The 23,906-nt window shown below is 42.1% G+C and overlaps 1 protein-coding gene across 1 annotated transcript; it reads right to left on the reverse strand.

Moving 5' to 3' along the window:
* Positions 1-8,540: 8,540 nt before the first annotated feature.
* Positions 8,541-22,494, reverse strand: wnt3a (wingless-type MMTV integration site family, member 3A). Its single transcript, XM_076745976.1, has 4 exons — positions 22,379-22,494; positions 17,165-17,406; positions 11,504-11,769; positions 8,541-11,401 (listed from the first exon to the last, which is right to left on the reverse strand). The coding sequence occupies exons 1-4, from the start codon at positions 22,447-22,449 to the stop codon at positions 10,922-10,924; spliced, it is 1,059 nt and encodes a 352-aa protein (XP_076602091.1). The 5' UTR covers positions 22,450-22,494; the 3' UTR covers positions 8,541-10,921.
* Positions 22,495-23,906: the final 1,412 nt, after the last annotated feature.

Below are 23,906 nucleotides of genomic sequence, written 5' to 3' on the forward strand. Positions count from 1 at the left end.
GGACAGGCATGGGATGCCTCCCTCTGCGTCTCATGTACTGGATTATAGGTCGGGCAAAATCCCAAAGGAGGTGTGAAGCAGGAAACAAACCGAACATTATTACAACGACCAGCATCGTTGCCATGAGAGGATCCATGCTGGCTTCATCCATTGGCAACAAGGGCCACTGGGCACCCTACCCCACGCCTCTCACAGTAGGGGGCGCTACAGACAGAGACAGGCTGGGGCAAAAGGATAAATGTGCACCAGTGTCGGCTGCCAATCACCTTTGTATGGTGATTGTCGGCAGCCTGAAAAGGTCGTTAAGGGGATTTACATAACATTTTGCACTCCGCCCTGGGTACATGCGGAAATGTTTGATTCCATATTGAGTCATTAATGCATGAAGATGGTTCTCTTGTATTTTGACAGCACAGTTTATGGAAACAAAGGCAATGAGGTGCTCTAGTTGAATGGCAATGAAGCGTGAAATACATGGCGAGCCATAAGTTTGGGCAATAAGAAAATTAAAAATTGTGAAGTTTATTAGCCACACCTGTTTTGCATTTATCAGATTTTTCCAAAAATCTCCTTGTGCAATACAATTTTCTTAAGCCTTGATGCCATAAATGGTCCTTAACCGTGAGCAAACGTACTACCGTAGAAACGGTGTAATTGAAATATCGGTGACACTTTCACTCCTGCCATGACAGCTATGTGGGAGCCATGGTGTTGATGGGCGATGTGCTGGGACATCCGTGACAGATGGTTGAGACAAGCTCTTCAGGGACGCACTTCCTCAGAAAAACATGGGGGCCTCCAGCATGGGGGGTGGGGGTTGGGGGTGAGGGGGTGAGGGGGTAGGAGGGTTGTATTAAGAATGGGAATCGCTGGCTTGCAGGATGTGGGTACACTGGCAAGGTGTAAGGGTACACATAGAACAGGACGTCCATGCCAGGGAACCGGATTTCCTGCTAAAGGATGACTTGGTTGGACGTGAGGTTACCATGCTCCATTTCTTCAAATTTTCAGCACCCTTTAAATGACCTACATTTAGGGCATTTCACCACCTTCCATGAACCCAAAGGACATTTTGACTGGTGTAGTATTTGAGGCTAGGTCGGCTTCTCTCCCTTTGAAACTTGCTTCAAGCATCCACATGGGCTATGACGAGCCATTGCAAGATGAAACAATTGCAAGGATAAAGGCATTTCTTTGAAAGACTTTTTTGTTTCCCTCAGTGGGTTGGTTTGAAGTTGATTCATGTTTGCTATGTATACAGGTTTTTAAGGGTTGTTCCACCCCTGTTCCCTGTTTTAAATCCAGCTATATCCCATTGGAGGAGGCATCAAAGATTAAAGTGTGAACCTGTTGCACCTCGGGGTAGATAATTGGTTGGAATGCACAGCATGTCGAAGCAGGGCCTTGAGGACAACCAGCACCAACCAAAACCCGTGGCATCAAAACCACGTAGGTGTCCAGATTTGGCATTTGGGATTTTACACTTGTCATTTTGATGCCAAATGATTTGTAACATGGTCTCAACTTATTCCTCCAACATTCAGGCATCCGTGACATTGACAAGTTGATTGTAAGTGGCCCTGTGGGCCTTCTGGTGACAGGCCTAACATGCTCCCAAGGTGGTCCAGGTAGACTGTTTTTTATTGCTACTGACAACTGAAAGATAATCCTCAAGTGATTGAATAATGAATTCGGAGGCGTTTTGAAGATTGCATCCAAGTGTGTGCACCACAGGCCAAAAAACATAATGAGAATTCTGACAAGTGATAATTCCCCTTTAATATCTTGGTGTTATGTTCACTCGAGAAATGTTAATATACATATTTAACATGTAAGCAGTGTTATGACCTGGTCATTGTTTTGATAGGCAGGGCGTCTTTGGGTGTGTATACGTTTGGAGTGTGTGTTGCTCGATGGCGCACCTGTCTGCCTTGAGGCTGGAAAGACGGCAGCCTCTCATTTCTGGCTGGAACTCGTGTTGATGCATTAGAGGGCTTGTCGTTGCACTTTATTGAAGGCCTCTGACAAGCAATTTGACACCCTGACAGGGTCAGAGGTGTCAACCTGCTCTGACTGACAGGGAGATGGACACAAAAAGGCACAGGCGAATTAGGTAGCTACCCAAGTCAATTGCAGGTTGTAGCCCAAGGGCTGCTCCTCCAATAAAGCCAGGATGTAGTCACGTTTGATGCACAGACAGAAAACAGGAGACATACAGATCACTTATCAGCATTTCAACCATCCTAAACTAATCTTTGCATTCTGTATTTTTCATCTGTATGATACTTTCCTGATGACATCTTTGTGTTTGGTTTAGGCAGAAAAGAGCCTCTTTATAGAGCTGTTACAGATTTACTTGAAAAGGCAGCCAGATGAATAGATAAAGTCAGTCTGTTTTTTTTTTGTTTGTTTGCATTTTGGGCATTTACACATCAAATATGGACACATAAATGTGAGAAACAAACTGTAAATGTTTCTATACTTGCACAATATAATGTAATCCAATACAGCAAAACAGCTCTGCCTTAAGTTCTGCCTTTACAAAATTAGTTATGTTCAGTTTTTATTGACACTGTCAGAGACGTATTCATTTAACTACATGTTTATTATTGAGGTCATAGTTTGCGATAGTGTTGAACTATACTGCATTATCTTGAGAGGTGTTCCTAATATCTTGTCCACCCCCTCTACCTACACGAGCGGGGCAGAATATTAGAAACATCTTTCAATACAATTCACTTCAGTGCAACACCACCAACCACTATGACCTCAATAATAAACATAAAGTAGAATTATTACCTCTCTGGAAAATTCGGAGTTTTCTAGAAGTAGTGATATTGATCAACTGTAGCTAATGAAGTGGACGCTGAGTGTAAGTCTGAATAAAGTAATTATTACATTCTGACATAATGATTCTGAATATTGTGTGTAGACTTGCATGTAAAGATGTGACGAACTGTGGGCTTGTAAGGGCCACAAAATGGCAAACAATTTAGTTGAAACTGCACAGGATGGAAATAATGGCACAATGAATTCTAAAGTCTCAAATCCTTGTTAAGACCCTCCATCTTTCAAACTAAACTAGATCACACCAAGAATCTCCGATCCCTTTATCCTGTTTAGATCCTCTAATCCCTCAGCCATTTTACATCCTTTCTCTTTTTCCCCATTTCAAATGGCAACTGTTTGGTTGTCCAGCATTGGAACGTTGAGAATTTGTCCTCTCAGTGAAAGGAAAGTAACTATATTGAAGAAAGGAAGAACGGCTTGACAGAGCCAAGAATGCTACGGATCTCCTTAAGTCCCATAATGAGATGTTTTCTCTGCTCGGAGCTTGTATTGACATGGAGACTAATGATTTCCACAAAGTAATAGATTGAGAGAGTAATGCGCAGGGGTGGGAAAGACAACACGAAGTGATTTAAGTCGTGGACTAGCCAAGATGCTCAGTGCCTCTCTTTGTATGGGATGTGAAGAGCCTTAATGATATCATGTCTGTGCAGCAGACACACGCAGAAGCATTAATGCAGAGTTTGCATGTGTCTTCATAACGAATGTGGAACGAATTAACTACAAATAGATCTAATACAGAAGCACAGTTCACTCACAAACTAAGAGATTTTATAAAAAATGGCAGAACTTTCCGGAGGTCCAAGAACTTCCAATTAGGTCCTAATGTTATCTATATTAACCCTTCGCCCCTTCCCTGACTTGGCTTTATTGAGGGAAGGGCAAGGGGGGTGGGGGTTGCCTCAATAAAAACAGCACTAAAAAGCAATTACAGTGCTGTGAAGAATGGGACATGTCAGTAATTTGCTGTCTAAAACCGAGGAGATTGCAGGTCTGGGGCCGATTGGAATTCTGAGCCTGCAGTGCAGTGTGGGAAAAGCAGTGGGAAGGCAAGCACCACCCTTTGTGAGGTAATTACTGGAACTACCAGAGGCTAGCGCCAGTCCCTGCTAATGATAACCCCGCTCCTCTCCCCTGCTAGCCACCTTGTAATTGATATACCCAATCTCACTCACTCAGGACATGTCCACAGTAATGCTGATGAATTTGGACATCCATCTTTTTTTTTTCCTCCCAATTGTGGCCCTCCATCCACACTAATCTGATGTTTTCAATCACCGAAGATGGAAATTTCCAAAAAGGTGGATACACAATAAAACAAGTTTGTGAATACATAGATTAAGGTAATATCTTATTCTAGCATTACCAATATAGTTTGTGTTAATCCAGATGCTCTCTCCAGGCTCCCAAATTTACATGAGTTGTTTGCTAGTTGAGCTACTGTATGTTAAGATGCATGGAAAGCAAATGGGAAGGTGGAATAGAAAAGGAAAACAGAGGGTGTTTGTTGTTTTCTGTGTTAATCCATTTACACACAGGTTGAGTGTTCACTATAAGTGTAACATGTTTTATTTTACTCCTCTCTTCTCCCCATGACAGACTGAATAAGTATCTTACAAACTCATCCAGAAACTGATTGATTACTCGAGAGACGCCTACTGCAATTAAACAATTATTACAATTAAAAAAAATGGTCATTCTGCAGTATTGTCAGCAACTATAAAGTATCAGTAGAGATCATTCCGCAGAAAGATGATCCCTGTCAGTGTTTAACGATTGTATTTCATGTTTTTGAATTAAAATTACTGCTGCATTAAATGTGTATGTTGCGTTTTACTGCTGTAGATGTTTAAGGTTGTAATAATGTTAATTATATATTGTGGGGTAGTTAATCTACAGCGATGCATCATATTTTACAAGATCATCATATGTTTGTAGTGTCGCTGTCCTAAAAAGTCAACTTTTCATGAAAAATAGCCCAGTTTTCCGCCTTGTGATGATGCATTGTCTAGCCAGTTATTAATAGTTTATTTAGCTTAAGAAGTGATGAATGCTGCTCCGCTCACTTTGAGCAGATGTCATACAGTTTTTTACAGAAAAAACTCACCTTAACCTCTAATAAAACTCAGGCAGACACTGAAACATATCTGTAAGTTTATAATTGTATAAAATGAGGTGCACATAATAATTGTCTCATTTCCAATAACAACAAACAACATTCGGTTGCACACAAGTGAATCAATAATCTCTCTCTCTTGATGAATATTATAGGTGCGTTATGAGTATGAAACATTTATCCTTCAGACCCCACCAGAGAGATGTCAGAAGTGCATCCACGCTCATCCCACCTGCTGAACCGCTTTGAGCTACAGAGAGGTGAAAAGGTGACTAATGAGTGATCATGTCTGCCTCCTCCTCCCCTCTACAACCTCAGCCCACATTGATCTGGATGATGACCTTCTTGTCAACCACCCCCCCCCCCCCCCCCCAACACACCACAACCACATCTTACAGCAGCATACCTGACCGCAGAGGGCTCCCCTGAAAAACTCACCCTGAAACTGAAGAGTCAGAGCAGTCAGTGTGGTATTCGAACATGCAAACACACACCTGTAAACGGTGTAGTGCATGACGTCTCCCATTACCCCCTCCCCCTCCCTTCCCTCCATGTTATCTCCCCCAGTTTGACTAATGTTCTCTTGTAAGTACAGAGGTGGCAAAATTCCTTTGTTGGCTTGAACAATACAAACAGGCACTTCAAAAGGGGATGAGGCTGCTTTACAGGTGTCACATCTCTTCTGATGATGGCTGTCCTCTTTAGAAATCTTGCAGATAACCCATCATCCTCATTCAAGACAGGTGACATACTTTGCACGTTCCCCTCCCTGGCTGTAAAAGAGAGAACGTAGCCACAGCGTGGCCATTAGAGAGCAGTTTGTTTGTGTCAGAGTTATCTGGAGATTATTTTGTGTGTCTAATGTTTATCCAAAAGCGGCAAAAAAGTGATTAGTGGTGTGTGATAAACAACACGTGGGTGAGTCTTAAGTTAGAATTTAGTGGCTGAAGTGTTGGGTGAAGGTGTGAGTGCTGTCAGGATGTATTTATTTAGAGAACAGAAGTGAGAAATATCATCACTTACAGGCCGAATAAAAACAGGACTAATAAGGCTAAATAATGTCATTTTAACATTGTGAGTTTGTAATATTTCAAAGTGGGAGTCAAATACAGTGATCACATGCGTCAGTGTCTCAAATTAGACTGCAATCAGGGAGTATACAAGACTGCTCTTCATGCCTTATATTTTTACTCTTAATAATCTGGAAGGTCTGATGTGTTAAACGTCTTTAAGACGTACTAAATCCAAGGGAGTGATCTAATTTCAGACAGAAGAACTCATAGACATCAAAAGGCCGGCTTCAAAGTCAGCTACATAATGAAATGCCCACACACACACACCACACTCCCCTCTGAAGCTCAGCTTCGGCCCATCACCTTTGGTGTGTTTGACCTACGTATAAACAAGAAGAGCTTTGAGAATCACATTCTTTAAAGCTACAGGCAGACGCATTTCATGTTGCGCTGTTGAGCATTAGAGCAGCTATCTTTTCACATTAATCTTTTGCACCCAGACAAAACATCAAATGCATTAGGCACCAACAATCATCCCGGCTTGTAAATTTGTTGTCGGTGATTTTTTTAACATCAAAAGGCCTCAGGAAGAGAGAAACAGAAGCTGGCTGTAACCAAAGTGTGACTTCTGTGGGAGTATTTGCATCGTGTCATTTGAGTGTGGGCCTTTGCACCACTCCACTGTATATATGTCGCTCCGGTCTGCCCCATACCAGCAAGGCTTTATTGAAATGCATGCAGAGTCCTCTCGTGAATGTCAGGGTGAAACTCGGGACCTAAAATAAAAAGAGGACACTGATTGCAATTAGGCCCATTGTCTCCCATTTATATGGTTATTGGGTGGTGCTTCTTGCAGTCTGGTGGCGTCGAAGTTCTCACAGTCAGGATGCCATCTCTCTCACTGGAGCCGCCGTAGCCTCCTCTGGCAACTATCTGCTAACAATGTTCATCTCACTTGGGTGACAAAGCTGCTAGGTGGGTCTGGCTGATGGGAAGGGCCCTTTTCCTTTGCTGCAGGGCCGGAGTTTCTGTCCATCCTGTGATCTGTTTCATGTTTTGTACTTGTTTTCTCCCATTCAGATGGTGTGAAAAGTGTCAAAGGTCGAGGTGTGGAATGAGCTGCTGACAGCCTCCCAGTCACTAAACCAAACCTGAACCTGGCTGGCTCCCAGGAGTTCATACACTTCAGCAAGCCTTTTTTCATTTCCCATGTCGAGGCAGGGTTTAAATGCCGTAGCATTTTCATGTATGTCTGGGAAAATAAGTACGCCCGAGTAATGAGGTTTAGTCGTAGGATAAACTGTGAAAGACGGCTTAAAATATAGTTTGATGTGGGGGTGGGCGAGACTAATGAATCCACATGAATGAGAACGGAAGGGTATCACTTTTTGTGGTGCTTCCACTCTGGAGGGGGTGTGTATCAATCTTTCTGAGAGATAATGGGGTTAGATAGCAGTGAGACCTGGCCTCTGGTGGTGACATTGTTGCAGGGCTCAAAGACTATCAGGGGTCCAGCGGCTGAGCCGGAGCACTAGTGGGCTCTATTCACATCCAACCCCTAATCTATCTTGAGATCAGGTCTTTCTCCTCCACAAAGCTCCATCTATTTCTAAACTCTCATCACTGAGATTTTTTCCCGCCGTTATTATTGTTTCTCCAAAAGGCACAGCTGGTTTCTGCAGTCTCTCAAAGGAATCAAATTATTAGTCCAGCTTTTTCTTCTTCTTCTTTCGACCTATGAGAAATCCATAGCCCATGTTAGGGTCTTACGGCCTAAATCTGTTAGTCTTCATGACTGACAGTTTGTACATATTTAAAGTGTGTGACTGTGATTAGGGCAGGCATCGGTATTATCTGTGGCAGTAAGAATGTCTTCATAATGAGGCGGCCTCTGCAGATCAGGCAGTCTTGTGGCTAATTCATTGGCCCTCAGGTATCAAGCATGCTACCTACACGTCTGTCTCCTCTGTGGCAACAACATGCTTACCTGCATGATTGTACCTGAAAGGGGTGCAAAGTTTGTTGACACTCGTTTTCCAACAGCACCCATGAATAGCCGACTTCAATGACTTCATGAGTCACAAACCACAGCAACAAGCATGTCCCGGACGTGTGCTTCACTTTTTAGTGTCCCCCGGCAAGAGTTTCCACTGTCGTCTGTGCTACTTGCAAATGTTGGTTATTTGCTTCTGTTCTGCGTATTGCCTGTATTTTTGCAGTTGCAGTGTGTTGAGCTCTTGGGCCACAACCTAAATGTTACTTTATACCCTTCCAAAGCTGATTTTGACAAATGCAATTTTAATAATAATTAATAATTGCATCCTGACACATGATCCTCTCAGCATAGATATAGCAAACAATGTGTCGTTGCACATATATAGAATAGTGTGACAAGCACAGCATGTATACACATGCTGTATGTATGATATTGGCAACTGCGTCCACGAGCCTTACCAAAGGTCTGACCCCGGAGGTCAGAGGTCAATGGGCACTTGATCCATCCTTAGCTGTGCTTACCCAGTCATAGATAGCAGAACAACAGTTTGGTTGTTTATGTTGCTTTATTTTGGTGTTACAGAGTTAACTTTAGAAATCTACTACAGGCAGTAGGACAAACGGTACCTGTGTGCAGTCAGTGAAAAAACAGAGATGAGGTAAAAAGGTTACAGTGTTACGAGTCACAACACTGCCTCAAAAAACATGTATTTCTGCAAATATATACTTTGACTTACTAATATGTACATAGCATGAAATAAATAATTATAAAAAAACATCCAATTTTAGAAATCCATAAAAACGCAAAACCTAGTTTGTACAAAACTTTGGATTTAAAGACTTAACAAAAAATTAGAACAGAAGCAAATTGTCCAGACAAGCAATCAATCACATACAAAGTGTACAGTAAGAAATGCATGATGACAGATCTTGTGCTGATAATGAGTTGCGGTGTAGTTTATTAAAGATGACTTAATATGTGAATCCGGTTATGGCTGCTCATTAATATTTTCAGTCAGGATAATCATGGGTGGCAATTTTGATCAGAATCTGAGGACTATACATGCCTGAGAAGTAGCATTACAATAATTCATCGCTTGCTTTACACATCTCCATAGGCGAGGGTGTCAGTGAAAGATCATGCACACATTTTCATAAACCTTATGCTACTTGTTTAGACGTCTTGTCTCAGCTTTCAGTAGTTTTTCCACTTTCCGAATAAATAAATACTATGTTGTATTTCTTCTCAAATGAAGGCAGAGCATACATGAATCATTTCTGCCCTGATGTTAAGCATGACTACACAACCATAAGCAACTAAAATAACATAAACTCTATTTTGGTCTATTTGGTTAAAATGGGAATTACTGTATGCAAGAATTAGTCAAAACTTCACATTTTTTCCAAACTATATATTCCGGTTTTCTTTCACAGAAAGAATCAATACATGCAAGAATAGAACACAAATAGATGAAGACACACTGTATGTAAGGACCTAAACACACACACACACACACACACACACACACACACACACACACACATACAAGCACACAAACAAATATTATCTTAGCAGCATTAAAATAAGGGAAATATTGATAGTTTCAGTGATGCTGCTTGTTGTTTAGTTTGGGGAACAAGAAGCCACAGCTGAGAGTCATCACATGCACAGGTTTTGGTCATCATTTTTACTACAACTGCAAATTATACTGCATTTTACAGAGCTTATAGGATACAGCTTAGTATGCGGTTTGTTTGCCATTTGTGTTTTATTTTACCAGGGAGTACAGAATTTACCTCTATTTCATCGAATATCAAAATAAAAGAATATGTGTGTGAATGAAACAAAAATATAGTGGGAATATCCCTTTTATAAATAACAGTTTCCCCCACACCCAGTCACATGAGACATTGCTAATACTGATAAAAACAAGGAGAACATGCTTCATATTTCTCAACGGGACACAAGTGCTGACCTTTCAGATTCGTTGACAGCTCTCTGACCGCCGCAGACTTACAGGAGGTTTTCTTTTCTTGTCTTTGGTCATAACTCTCGATGTTGTTCAAAGCATTGTTACTCTTAAGAAAAAGCTTCCAGCGTTTTTCGGCTGTTTCAAGAAACGCGCAGACTGTGTATGTTCTTGTTTTGCTGATGTTCAGTTGATGTGGCTCATGTCTACTCGAGATAAAATTAGTCATTTAAAGCAGATATTAACTTGTTAGCTTAAGAATTTGAGAATATGTAAACACACTGCAGCATAATTACTACATTCACTCAGGTGCAAGTGCATTCTTACCCAAACATCAGTAACATATTAACACTATAAAACTCATTCACACAATGATAATGTTAGTTTTCAGATATACACATACGCACTTATAATGTTGAGAATGCATGCTGCTGAGTGTCTGGTAAATTGCTCATAAATCTTTCTGTGGCAAAAACAACTGATGATTAAACATTGCAGAAAATGTGACATTTTCATTGTTTGCCCCTTAGATTTGATAGCATTGGCAGTGCTCTACTATTCTCAACAAAAATATCTACATGGAACACAGGAAAAAAAAACAAACAAAAAAAGAATCACCAATATGGTGTTTGTCAATTAGCCGACAGTTCTCCTTTCCTACGTCAGTACATGAAAACTCTTTTGTCATAGCTAGAGATATCAACATTGTTGTCTTCGTCACCATCACCAAAGTTCATATGGGTGGTGCTTTGTGACGGCAACATCTACTCAACCGTTTCAGTTGATTGAGGCAGAGACAGACTCTTTTTAGCATCACAGCACAAAGCACAAGGCTGTCACAGTATGTCCGCCACTGGACTCCATGGACAGGTCAGACAGCCTTACAGTCTCTCATGCCTTGTAGATAAGTTGCTGCTTGTTCTTCTGCCTACTGAAGTCTTTAAATTTTGGTGAGAAAAGACGAGAACCACGCGTCCTTATTTGCAGGTGTGCACGTCGTAGACTCTCATGCACTCCTGACAGCTGACGTAGCAGCACCAGTGGAAAATGCAGTGGCACTTTTCTTTTCTCTTCTCAGTCCTGGTGTTGTGACCTCTGCCGCAGCAGAGGAGGTCACACCCGTCTATGCCGTGAGACGTCAGGTTGCAGACGCGATCACGGGTGCCAAAGGAGCCGGTCTCGGGATTGGGGTCACAGAAGTTGGGTGAGCTTTCATAATAAACCAGGTCTCGCTCTGTTGGGGGTTTGAAGTAGTTGTACTTGGGCCTCAGGGTCTCCACCCATCCGCGGGACTCCTTGTGTTTCTCCACCACCATCTCTGACGCGCTGTCATACTTATCCTTCATGTAGTCACCAATAACTCGGAAGTCAGGCTGAGACCACCAGCACGTCTTGACCTCGCAGCTGCCTGAGAGCCCATGGCACTTACACTTCAGGAACATGTTGTCATTGAGGGACTATGGATAAAAAAATAAAAAAAAAAATCAAGGTGTTAATCAATCAACTGATTAAAAGGCTGTTACAACTGAATCAGCAAAAAGAGCTTTCAGAAAACCCACCATTCTTCCTGCTTCATTGTTATGACGGTTCATGGCTGAGCGCGCATCAGGGCGATTCTCCCTCGCATCAGCAAACTCCCGGGACACCATGCTCCCAAACTCAACATCCTCGCTGCAGCCACCCCACTTCCATCCCTCACCAGGGGGGCCCTTGTGGCGTGTGTCACATCCGCAGATGGTGGCTGAACCCTCAGCGCAGGCACGGGTCACCGCAAATGCCACTCCCGCCGAGGCAATAGCATGAACAAATGCTGACTCTCGAGTGGCTGGAAAGAGAAGTTCAGATATCCGTAAGACATGCAGCAGGGTAAAAACCACTCGGAGGCAACATCCTGCAGACAAAAACCTCTGCACAATTAAATAATCATGGGTTGTCACACGAGTAATGAGTTTCTGATGCTAATGATTATTTTCGGGATTAAATTTTTAGAATAGTTGTAGCTATAATTGCTAGAGAAAGTAGGTCACCACCTGTTTAGATGAATTTGTGCTTGTGTTCGGTCTTGTATGATTGCATAAGCAAATACCTCTCAACCCAAGCCAACACAACAACATCAAACAAACTATACATACTGTAGAGTCCATTACCATTGTTGGCTACATGTGTTTAAGTATCTACCAAGGTGTACCAGTGTGTGGATTCATTTAGCCCACACATCAATCGTCCTGTCTCTGAATAAGGCCAGCTATGCCTCTATGCGTCTGTCTGACATTGTTACCTGATGACTCAGAGGGATCAGGATCTTCTAAAGAGATGAGAGGAAGAGACGGCCCTGACAGGCCTATAATTAAGAGACTCAATTAAGCTTTTGAAAGGTTTGGAAACTGCCTCACACTGTGGGGACAAACACAGACACAACATGGAGATGGGACCATAGCGTCCAGATATGCAATCCCCCCCCAGAAAAGTTCAACGTTATAGAAGGGGAGACAGTGTTTGCCTCAGCATTCCCTGCTCCAACAGAATTCATTTTGATAGGGAGGTTGCCTTGAATATATGTACTTGTATGGTCTTGCACAATCACAAGAGAAGAGACAGAGAGAACAAGATAAAGAAAGTGCAAACACCAGCTGTAAATATGACATGAGCACACAGAGACAAAAGAAATGGACAGAGAGGGTTAAAGATCAATAAATTTGGGATTGTGTGTGTTTATGAGATAGATAAAGAGGCAGCGCATGCTTCTGTAAAAAGAACAAGAACAACAGAGGGAAAGAAAGAGAAGAAAGAAGGGAGGAGAATAAATCTAAAGGGAGTAAGAGCTCCTCCCTTACAGCAGGTTCCAACCAGTTTGAGGACTAAAGGGCATTAGAAACAATGATGCAAGAGAAAAGGTCTACTGGCATCCTCCACCACCCACTGCATACTACTATTGTATACGCACAAGGTTACTAATGTTCACAAATCCTCTGAACCTCTGCTCTCCTTCTTCAAGTCCCACTTACTGCATCCACCACAGATCACGTCTCTTGGATATTGTGTTAGTTTATTTGCAACCAAGGTAGCTGAAGGCTCTAAGATGTAGATCACAGTATCAGGAAACTATCCACAGTGATGAATTCAATTTCATTTCGGATGTACGGGTGAGTTTAGGTGTATGTCCAAGGTGTTAGTGCAACATTATCGAAAATGTCAGGGCATTTATAATATGGATTATGGATATGGATTAAGGCGTGTTAGGGGACTCTGTAACAAACTTCCATATTCAATAAAAAGTTCCCTCGGCATACACAACTAATTTGAACCATTTGGTAGTCTTCTCTGCTATTCAAGACTGCATCAACTGCAAAGAAGTTGAACTAAATGTAATGTGTCACAGAATGTTGATCTTGATTAAGGAAAAGCGTGAAGAAATGTGGACCTAAAACGGAACCCTGGGGAACTCCTTTGGAAACGTAACCTTATGGATGACTGGCATGGAGGCTGCAGAGCATAAAGGGGAGGAGGAGTTAAAGTTGGAGACGAAAAGAGGATTATCTTGGGATAAAATGAGCAAAGGAGAAGGATCGGGGCAAAATTAAATATGCCCTTGTGTCTGTGTGTGTGAGTAGATGAAAAAAAATGAAGTAGGTCTCTATGGTCACAGACCTCAGACTTTAAAAACATACTATGAACTGTCCCCACCAAACGTCAGTACATTACATGATCAATATATACATAACACAAGAACTGGTGTTGATAAAGACATATAAAAAATTAACTGCATTTAAGCATATGAATATCTATCCCAAGCAATAATGCTGCTGTCCATGGAGCTCTTCAACACTTACTGATTATGCAGAAAACTTTATCATTATCAAAAGTTAAAATGCTCAGATTTTGAAATATTTTTTTAGGACTTCTAGGTGTGCTTCAACAACTACTGTTTTCTTTAGAAGAAAATTATTATTATTATAATTATTATTATTATTAACTATTACTCATGTCAGTGTTTCATATGACATCCTGGTGCTGTATACACCTGTAATAGCATTTACTTCACCTGAAAACACCAGCTGTCACATTAGTTGCTCAGCTCGTCTTTGTTTTATGACCAATTTATGGTATTTCAGGACACTCTCACTCCAACAATGCTCCTCCACCAAACTCTGCCAGACCCTCGCAGGCCAAGTGGTCCCTACAACCTGCTGGGGGGTTGAATCCCCTATTGTGCTGCCACTGTCACGCTGTGTTAGGCCCACAATGGCCCCAGATATTTTATATGAAATTTGCCCTGGCCAGTGATTAGTGGGGACCAAGTTAAGTCATAGCAACAGAGAACTATGCATTGGCTGGACCCCGCTTGTCGGCAGACGGGGAAATCCCTATTCAAATGGTTTAATAAAACAATCTAAAGGGCGTGTGAATGGGGAAAAGCACTTTTTCTCCTGCTTAATCTCATGGTTGCGAAGATATTGTGCTCTGAGCAGTGCCCAGCAGGGAGTGGGGCTAAGGTCCCCCCATCAACTCCATTTACCACACCCTTTCTTTCTTTCTTGCCCAGAGTTAATGATATACTGGTGCGCCAGCTTCCCTCCCCCAGCATGGAGAGACATACGTCTCATGAAAAGCAGAGACCTCTTAGCTCATCCTAAATAGTTACACTTTCTCATCCTCGGGTCACAGGTCGTAACCCACATCCCCTGACCTTTTCCCAGTTAGTTTAGATGGGACTTAATGATTTAGGTTAATTTACTGGGTGGGTTTCCTTGTCTCCAGTGTTTGGTCAAGGAAGGGCTACCTACAGGGAATAAAGGTTAGATAAGTCAGAGCTACAACAGCATGAATCTTTATAGTCCCTTCCACATGCTTTATATTACGTAATAGGAATTTCCTATGAGCCTCATTTGAATTTAATGGTTTGAAGTAGAATAGTGACGGTGCATGTCTATACTCGTGTGGGTGGTAACACCTGTGAAACTGTGACTGTCCACTCTTTGTAGCAAAGCTGCCCTCACTAATTCTATCATATGACTCATAAACCAGAGCCTGATTATACCCATATCGTAGGTACGTAGGTGTTCTGTAAATACCAAGAATGCCGAAACAGCTCTGGGATCGGCTCTGCGGACAAGAACACCTGCGCAGCTTTCTATTACCTTTCATCACAGGCAGATTCCAGCAGTGCATGTTTTGACACTTTAGTTAATGTAAATTAATGAGTGCTGACGCAGACGTAGCCTAGAGGCAGGGCTCGTGATTTGGGGTGTGGAGAGGGAGAGAAACATAGAGAGAGGAATAGACCATGTGTAAGGAAGGGAGAACATGTGTCCATTTTAAAGGCAGAAGTAACTTAACTCTTTTATGTTTTGGTACAGTGAGGTTGGGTATGAGCATGCGCAACAGTTTGTGTCTGGTAATGCCAGTGTATGTATCTATTTGAAAGGAAGTCATGTAAGAGATGAAAGCATTTTTCAACAAGCATAAAAATGTTTTCCATTCAGTCTTGTCTTGTAGTCCATGTCTTCCATTCTTCGAGCGCTCAGCTTAATCCGCCTCTGTAAAACAAACTTCTGATGTCCTTGGTGAAGGTGAGGAGGACATGGCCGGCGATGGGCTAACTGATAGGAACTAAGCCTCTGAAGCCTATAAAGGCGCCCACCCTTCCTTTCAGCTTTGGCCCCCAAAAAGGCAGGAGGAAACTGACACACACCAGTCTGAATCGCAGACAAACAGACACCAGTGGGGACAATGGCCCTGTTGCACAGACAAACACCAGCATCAATCAAATCCAATGAAATGGAAGCCCTCTCCTACTAAGCCCTATCAAAGGCCTGTGAGCCCCTGAGTCACTCTCCTTGGCCTCTGACAAAGGCACTTAATCCAGCCACTTTGACCTCTCACATTATTAAGGGCCTCAGTGACCTTAATCCAATCAAAATGATTCACTAAAGCCCAGTGGCTGCCTCCTCTTTCCACTCAGTACCCCTGCAATTTAGGCCTGGGAGGGGAGGCACTGGGAGAGATGTGGTGGCATTTTGCACCACAATAGGGCTCGGATTGAGAACCCCTATCGTTAGCCACCTACTTGAGCTCAAGCCCCCTCTATCAACTGGCTCAGGAGTTTATTAAAAGCAATTGCCCTTACTAACCTCCACTCCCTTTCTCTTTGCATCATCTTCTAGGTGAACAAGGTGACAGGTTTAGGTCCCCGACCCTCAACCCCTATGTTTTCCACTCACTCTCAATTTTGAAGCCTGCAACTCATTTGAGAGTTAGCACGAGGCTAAGAACGCACAAAAAACAGCATCCTTGGAACACTATATTATAAACCATCTGCTCTACTCACCGAAGGCGTCAAAGCGATAGTCAAGACATTTTGTGAAATAGGCTTCCTTGTCAAGAGTGAAGAAGATTGATATCACTCTCGAATTTAGCTGTAACATACGAAGCTAATTTTGTTTTTTGTTTTGCTTTCAAATTGTGTCTTATGCAGTGGGGATTTCTGCACTCTGAGCACACTATTACACCAGAATAGACATATGCCTGAAAGCCATAACACATCATCACAGGATCTAATGGAAAAAAAACAACAACGTATTTTGGAAAACTCCATAACTCAAATTACAATCTTGTGTAAGGCACTTCAGAGGATTGTACAGCAGAACCCTCACAGGGAATTCCCTCCTAAAGAAAATTCCAACAAGACAGAACTCACTGGTCTTAGTTGTGTACATTATTTCATGCATACAGGCTGCTCAGAGCTTGTTCATTCTAAAGTCTATTTAAACAAGGATTTGAATGAGCGTAATGGATGATGCACGCAGGGAGAGCAGCTTTTCTAATGCAAATATCAGACACAGAGAATATGGAATTGTTAATGGAAGAGTTAATCAGCATAGATGTGCAATAAGTCCCTTTAATTTTTGTCAGCTCTATTCTTTTTGCTGTTGGTTTGAAGAACTAAGACCTTCAAGAACTTAGGAAGGCTATAGGGTAGAAGGTATAAGGTCCAGAAACATAATTTTAGGGTCGTTAGGGTCAGACAGCATCAGCAAAGTGAAAGTTTTGTAGGTGTAGTATACATGTATATATATGCTGACTGTGCTTGAGGTGCACTGACAGGTTCTTTGCATGAAAGAGGAGCAGCAAAAGCAAGTCCCATGTGCACTACGATGACATCATAGAAAGCTTGCTTCTTATTACAGCTCACATGAATGCATTTTGCCTTGTAACATTACCTTTATCCAGCACTGGCCCAAAAATGGCCAGGTTGTCATTGACTGTGGTGCAGTTCCAGCGTCGGCCTCTGAACTGGTGCTGGCACTCCTGGATGCCAATCTTCACCCCCTCAGCCACACTGGGCATGATTTCCACATAGTTCCGGCAGAAACGCAGCTGCTTGGGCACCAGACCCGGGATGCTGCCACAGAGGATAGGCTGAGTGCCCAGTGATGAGTACTGCTGGCCCACAGCTAGTGACCTGCAAGAAAAGAGGAAGTCAGCATTGTCAGCGCATTTTCATGATCGCATCTTATCAGCCTGCGTGTGTCTTTATTTACTGATTTAACACCACTCAAGCAGGAGACTAATTTCCCTCTCCAGGTGCAGTGTAATTTTACGTCTGAGTGTATTTGATTGTCTGTGTTTATTTGCTGTTATCAGATGCTACCATTAGGCATCCAGCCTTTATCCCTTCAACTACCTTCTGTGCAGACACCTGGCCTTTGTGTGTATTGAAATTGTAGCCCTGTCACCACAGAATCAGGCAATGTCTCTGTCTAAGATGAAAGTCCACAATGCATCTAGAGGTCTTCATAGACCTTAAGCTGACAACTTGGAAAACTACACCTTGTTATTAACTGTCCGCACACTTAACAGGCCTTCAGCTTAGGGTAATAAGAGTGCAAACCCTACATTGAAACTTCAGAGAGTGTATTAAGTGTGACACAGAACCCAACCCCCCCTTTTCCTTTGAGGAAGATATTCTGGGATACAACAAGTGCAAACTTGGTTCACTGATTACATCTCTCCGTCTCGCTCCCTTTATTGCTTCTCTCTGTCTTTCTGTCTTTATTTTCTGTGTCCTCTCAATTAGGACTTTTAGTAACCGGTAATCATAGAAATGAGATATCCAGTGTTTCATTGTGTAGCAGTTTAGCCAATTTTAAGAAACATTTTGTTGCACTGTGCTTGTACATGTCCATTTGTCAGTCTGTCTGTAGGCATGGCCACCTCACAGAAAGCCTTATTGGCTGATACTGTATAATATAAAGATGGATAATGGCTTTGATTTGCATATTTAGTTCTTTATTAAAGGAAATATATAAATCTGCAGGTGTCAGTGTAATTTAGATAAACCAATACATTTTTTTTCTATAACTGCATGACCTGCTGACCTGAGCTGAACAGTTTATATTGAAATGTCACCAAAATCAATATTTTGACTACTTGCTTATTTAATAGCAGAGTTCCTATTATTTTTGGCAAACAGAGTAGCTTGTTGGCAATCGAGACAAGTCTTCATTTAACCTCAACTGTCTATTAAAGAGTGAACACAGGCAGCAGTAATCTGCTGATCCTCCCCTGAGTGATATGGGCTTGATAACAGTAGCTTTTGCACAAAGGCAGAGTCAGATCAGGTGTGCAGTCTTTTGCCGCTCAGTTAGCTCAATATCCATTGACCTGTTCACTGTTGTTCAAGGACTAATCGCTTGATCACAACAAGATTACCAAAGCTGGCCTCAGGCTGCTTTCCTTAAAACCTCACAGCACAAGAAAAGATCTCCTCAGCCGAATGACCCTTGGCTGACGACTTCAGGTGGCAGCAAAACATGTTGACCTTGAACACCTCAATTATATTTTGAAATTTACAGGTGTTCATTCTCAATATTATGCTTAAATGTTGTCTGTCAGGTGTCAATGTGTGTGTAAGCCATCAGATGAGTGAACCACTGTTATTTCCCCCACAGCAAATGTCAGAGTTATGTGTCACCCTGGGTTTTTAACAGAATTTCTCGCTTAATTTCAACACACTAGACCACTCCGGTTAATCATAAATGAGGCATTCAGTGAGCAAGCAATGGCAAGTTGAAAATGACTTCAGAGGAAATCAGATGTTTGTCTGCAGTTTGTCTGCAATGTCCATCAGTAAACAAGGGCACTCCTATTCCAAGCTGACCTCTCTTTGGCCCTTGTCAGTCCCCATACCCTGAAGCACATCATTCCCAGCAGAAACCTGAGTCCACATCCCAAACTGGTGCAGACTTTTGGTTTGCTAAGAAAACCATGAAAGTGTGGCAGGTCTGCATTTAAGTACAAGTTCCCATTGTATTTTCATCAACTCCACCACTGAAAGAAGATGTTTGCATCAGTGAATGTGCACAAAATGTACCTCAACAGCGGGAAACAGCTGAAAAACTCTGGATTTATCATTTAATTTGTTCATGCTCAGAAGCACTGGAGTTTCCCCTTGGCCAGAGTTTGTAATGAGCCTTTGCACCCATCAGGACAACACCTGTGTGGGTCTTTTTGCATGCATTTCTGCCAGGTCATCTTCCTGAACCATGTCAACCAAAACCACGGTGAGTCAATGTGCTCAGGTTGCTCCACTCATGCGTGTCTTTGTGTCTGTCTCAGTGGGGCTGACTAATCCATGCCACATCTTCCTGTGTTAGGAAATGGCCTGAGAGAGGAGATAGGGCATGTTCCACCAGGGATGATTTATGATTTTTTTTTTATGATGGAGCTATTGCATAAAGAACAGTATTGTTGGATACCAGCTTTGACAAATGCTTACACATATATTTTAGGCATCTATTGTGTTTTCATTTTTCTCCAATTCCTCTTTAGAAATAATTTATCCTCCTCACACCGGCTGCCACCGAAGAAACTGATGGATGAAACAGAGGATTCATCTATGTTGTAAAGGTTTATGTCATCAAATGAACACTTTAAAGAAAACTGCTACAAATAAATACTTAAACAAAACATATATCACATTCAATTTTTGTCTCAGTGCAGACTTTCCCCCTCTTGTCTAAGTGTATCCACGCAGGTTTAATGCATATTTCAGCAAGCCCAAGCAGGGTACCTTAGAATTACCACTTTACTTGTGGGCCCTGGGGCCTTGGAGCCGACTTTGACATCAAGAGAATATGTTTGGGAAAAGGAATGTGCGGCAAGCTTTCACCTCCAGGTATTTATCTTCTAAGGTGGGGTGGACTAGGGAAGGGGGTGGTGGGGTGGCGGGTGCAGCCAGGCTATGTCATGGCAGGTCGAGAAGAGACAGACATGAACCTGTCTTAGTGCATATCCCCTGAGACTACTGTGGCACAGAGGCTGAGAGCGATGCAGCTCCGATGGCCACTTGAAGCCAAGTTCAGCAGAGTCTGTCAGCAAAACATCACACGTTGCTTTTCAGCAGGGAGGCGATAGCTCTTAGATGGCTGACACGCTGTTTGAAAACGGAGACACAACGCAGGCGTAACCAGTGCAATACAAAAGGAACCACGTTATTTGACTTGGGATGAGTTGCCATGAAACCAAAAAATACATCTGTAGTCCTGCAACAAAAAAAAACTTCAGTATTACGTCAAGAATGTTCAACTCAAGGTGACTCCATGTGCTGCTTCTGTAGGCAAAGATTGCTCGTATTGGTAACAGTGACACAGCAAACTCGCTGCCGTTACCTTTACTTGCCTCTATTTTGCTTCTGTACTTACACTCGATCAAAGACCTGACCCACCCTCCAACATCAAACCATCAACACAGAAGTTAGTTGCGTTTTTGTTATGACAGAATGGAAACCTGCCTTCCATTGTGTTATAACTGGCTCCACAAAAAAGAAATGAAGAAAAAAAAAAAACAACCCAACAAGCTCTTATGGAGATTGAAATTCAAAACCTTTCCTTGCCAGTGTGTTCGAGCGTGTCAATCAGCAGAGCTAAAACATGGCACTGTACACGCTGGCATTGCAAAAAAAAAAAAAAAAAAAAGTTCAAGACGCAATCATATAACACACAAGCTGCTCAGTTAATACACTGCACATCAACTGAGTGGGTAAAGCACCTATTTTGAGTGCATACATGAACTTTTTAGAACCAGGAGTGGGTTGATTTGGGTCAGCTCTTTTCTTCCCCACCTCTCGGTTTAGAGGGCCCACTGTTATATCAGGATTTCCTTCCAGCTGTGCGTGTAATTAGTTTCTCATCAGAATTACCACCAGGGGACCCATTAAGGGAAGTAGATTAGACTACATCTAATATCTAAGCAACCCCAAATACTGAAGGATTTATCATAAAAACAGACGTCATTTGTTTGTTTTGTGCTAAAATGACATTTATGATTGTGTGTGTAGTTGGCGGATCAAGCATGAAGGTTGGACATCCCCACAGGATGAGACAGCGCATCTATCTAAAAGATTCAAAGTTGGAAAAATCACGCTAACAAACCTCAGACAGTTTGTTAAATATGAGGAATAATTAGGCTGCTGCACCATTAGTTCACAGCCTCACTAGTTCACGCTCTGTGTGATTAATGAGAGGAAGAAAATGAAAGAAAGCCATAAATGCCACAGTCCTCAGTGTGATTGTCAAGTTTTTGATTTTTGAGGACAAATCAGTGATGGACGGAGACATCCGTTCTCATGATATCCATTACAGCAAATGCTGCTGCCACACATCAAACTGTGGTGAATTTGGTTATTAAGCCTTCAGTTACATTTAGTTAAAAGCGAAAGAAGCGTCCCAAGTTTGATAAGAAGAATGATTCTACTCCACAGGTTGCACTGATTACTCTCACAGCGTTACCACAAATAATAGAAATGACCAAAGAACAGTCTGTTTCACAGTTACACAGACTGCACAAAGCATTAAAGCTAAATCCTGGGCAAGATTTCATATTTCTGTGCAACTCTGACCCCCTCATACACACACACTAGCGTGCGCGCACGCACACACGCAGACTGAAGTGGACGCGCGCGCGCACACACACACACACTCTCACACACACGCACTAGCAAGCACACAAACTTGCACCTGCTGCACTCTGAATATGAAAATTGCTCTGAGTCAAATAGCTAATGTCGGGAACCACAGCGTTAAGAACAAACATAAAAGTGAGAGAAAAATGTGTTTTTTCGTCGCTGAGTTTTGGTTTCTCCCAAAACGGATCGATTCTCAGCTTTAGTTTCAAAATGAAAAGCATCATTTACGCACGTGTTTTTTCCTCTGTCACTGAATTAGACTCGCCTGCTTATCAAACCCTCCTTTGCACCTCGGATTGTGAACACTCATGTCAAACGTCTCAAAAGCAGCTCCACCATCCGCGCACCTGAATGCTGTCAGACACCAAATAAGACCACTGAGCACCCCAGAAGCGGATCATCAGACACTTCTCAACATTTCCAAAAATATGCCGCCGTTTGTTCGGCATGTAAAGAAAATAAAACTTACCACCAGATGGGATAACTTGCCATGACATGCGTAAGCCCACAGAGCAGCAGGAAACATCCAAGGTATATCATCCTTAAAGTTTCGCAAAACTTCTCCAGCAGAAAGCCTACATGCGCGCTCACACGCGCACAGAAAAAAAAAAAGAATCTGCGCTGATGGATTTTTATTTCTGTCCTCCAAAAATAAAAAAATAAAAATAAATAAAAAATAAATAAATAAAAGAAAAACGGAGGGTGAGTCTGTCGTCTATCTTTCGCGACTACTCGTGGCAGAACTCGGGAGCCAAATATTAAAAGTTAAAAGCCGCTTGCTTTTTTAAGACCCAATCAGCAGCTATTGCCAAAGGGGGAATTCTGATGATATGTTCCCGCTGTTGCCTCGTCAGCCAGCTTGAACTCAGACACCAGAATGAGCTAATTTTAAGATGTGTTTTAGTGCTCATTGAGAATTGGTCGCATTAGCATGCAGTGTGTGTGATATATAATGTTGTTTAAAGGAGAGAGGGAGGGTCTGAGGGGTTTTAAATAGACATCGGAACCCCTGTGGATTGCGTAGCTATAACAACCTGTCCGGATTTCACTCCCTGGCTTGAAGCTTCTAAAATGCAGAAATAAATATGTGTGAATTGCTTGAGACCATTATGAAGGTCTCCACTCCTTTATCTGTGCCTGTTTGCCGTGAATGTAAAATTAAGTTGAGGAGTTTTTTCCCCCCCCAGGGACTGATGGATCCACAATAATCAGATTTAAACTAAAGATTCAAACTTAAGATTTTTTTTTTTTTTTCAAAGAAATCCCTTATAATCTAACCATTCATTGCATTTATTTATTCTTTTACAGATGGAACAAAAACTCAAGTCTGCCACGTGACTTTTTGAAATTATGCTCTGAGGCTGTAAAATGGCAAATAAACACAAATTAGACTGAGGAAGGTCATATTTTAGTATTAAAAAGGAAGGAAGTTTGCTCTCAGATTGCATGAGTTCATGCACTGTTACATCTGTGCTGCATTCACAACATCAGGAGGCTAATTGCAAAGCTGCCCGCATGATCAGCTGTCAGAGGGCTTATTCCAAGGAAAATATTCGATCAAATTGGCCGCACCGCTGAGTTTTAAATGGTTTTCTTTCCTCAATGTCAAGTGGCTGTTGATAGCTGTCTCTCCATTTACAGGCACTGAGGCTTACCTGATGATTAAAAAACAAATGTCCTCGTTGTGCAACATCAGTGACTAAGAGGGTTGCACAGTGGGAGCAATAGCAAATAAAAGAAATGGAAACGGCTGAATTGTCTCACTTTGCACAATTATTAGTCAACAGGTGTTGTTCAGCAGGATATGAAATAATAATGCTAATAATAGTGATTATTTTATAATAGAAAATAAGTGTCATATCAGTGCTTCAGCAAGATTTCAGTGCACTTTTGTGGCTTGATGGGACTGAGAAATTACCCTGAGGGGAGGGCAGGGGGGGCTTTTGACCAATAGCAGCGAAAACAGTCTGGGAAATTCAAATGTGCATATTAATGAA

The sequence above is a fragment of the Chaetodon auriga genome, chromosome 12 (assembly GCF_051107435.1).
Source record: "Chaetodon auriga isolate fChaAug3 chromosome 12, fChaAug3.hap1, whole genome shotgun sequence".
NCBI lineage: Eukaryota > Metazoa > Chordata > Actinopteri > Chaetodontiformes > Chaetodontidae > Chaetodon > Chaetodon auriga.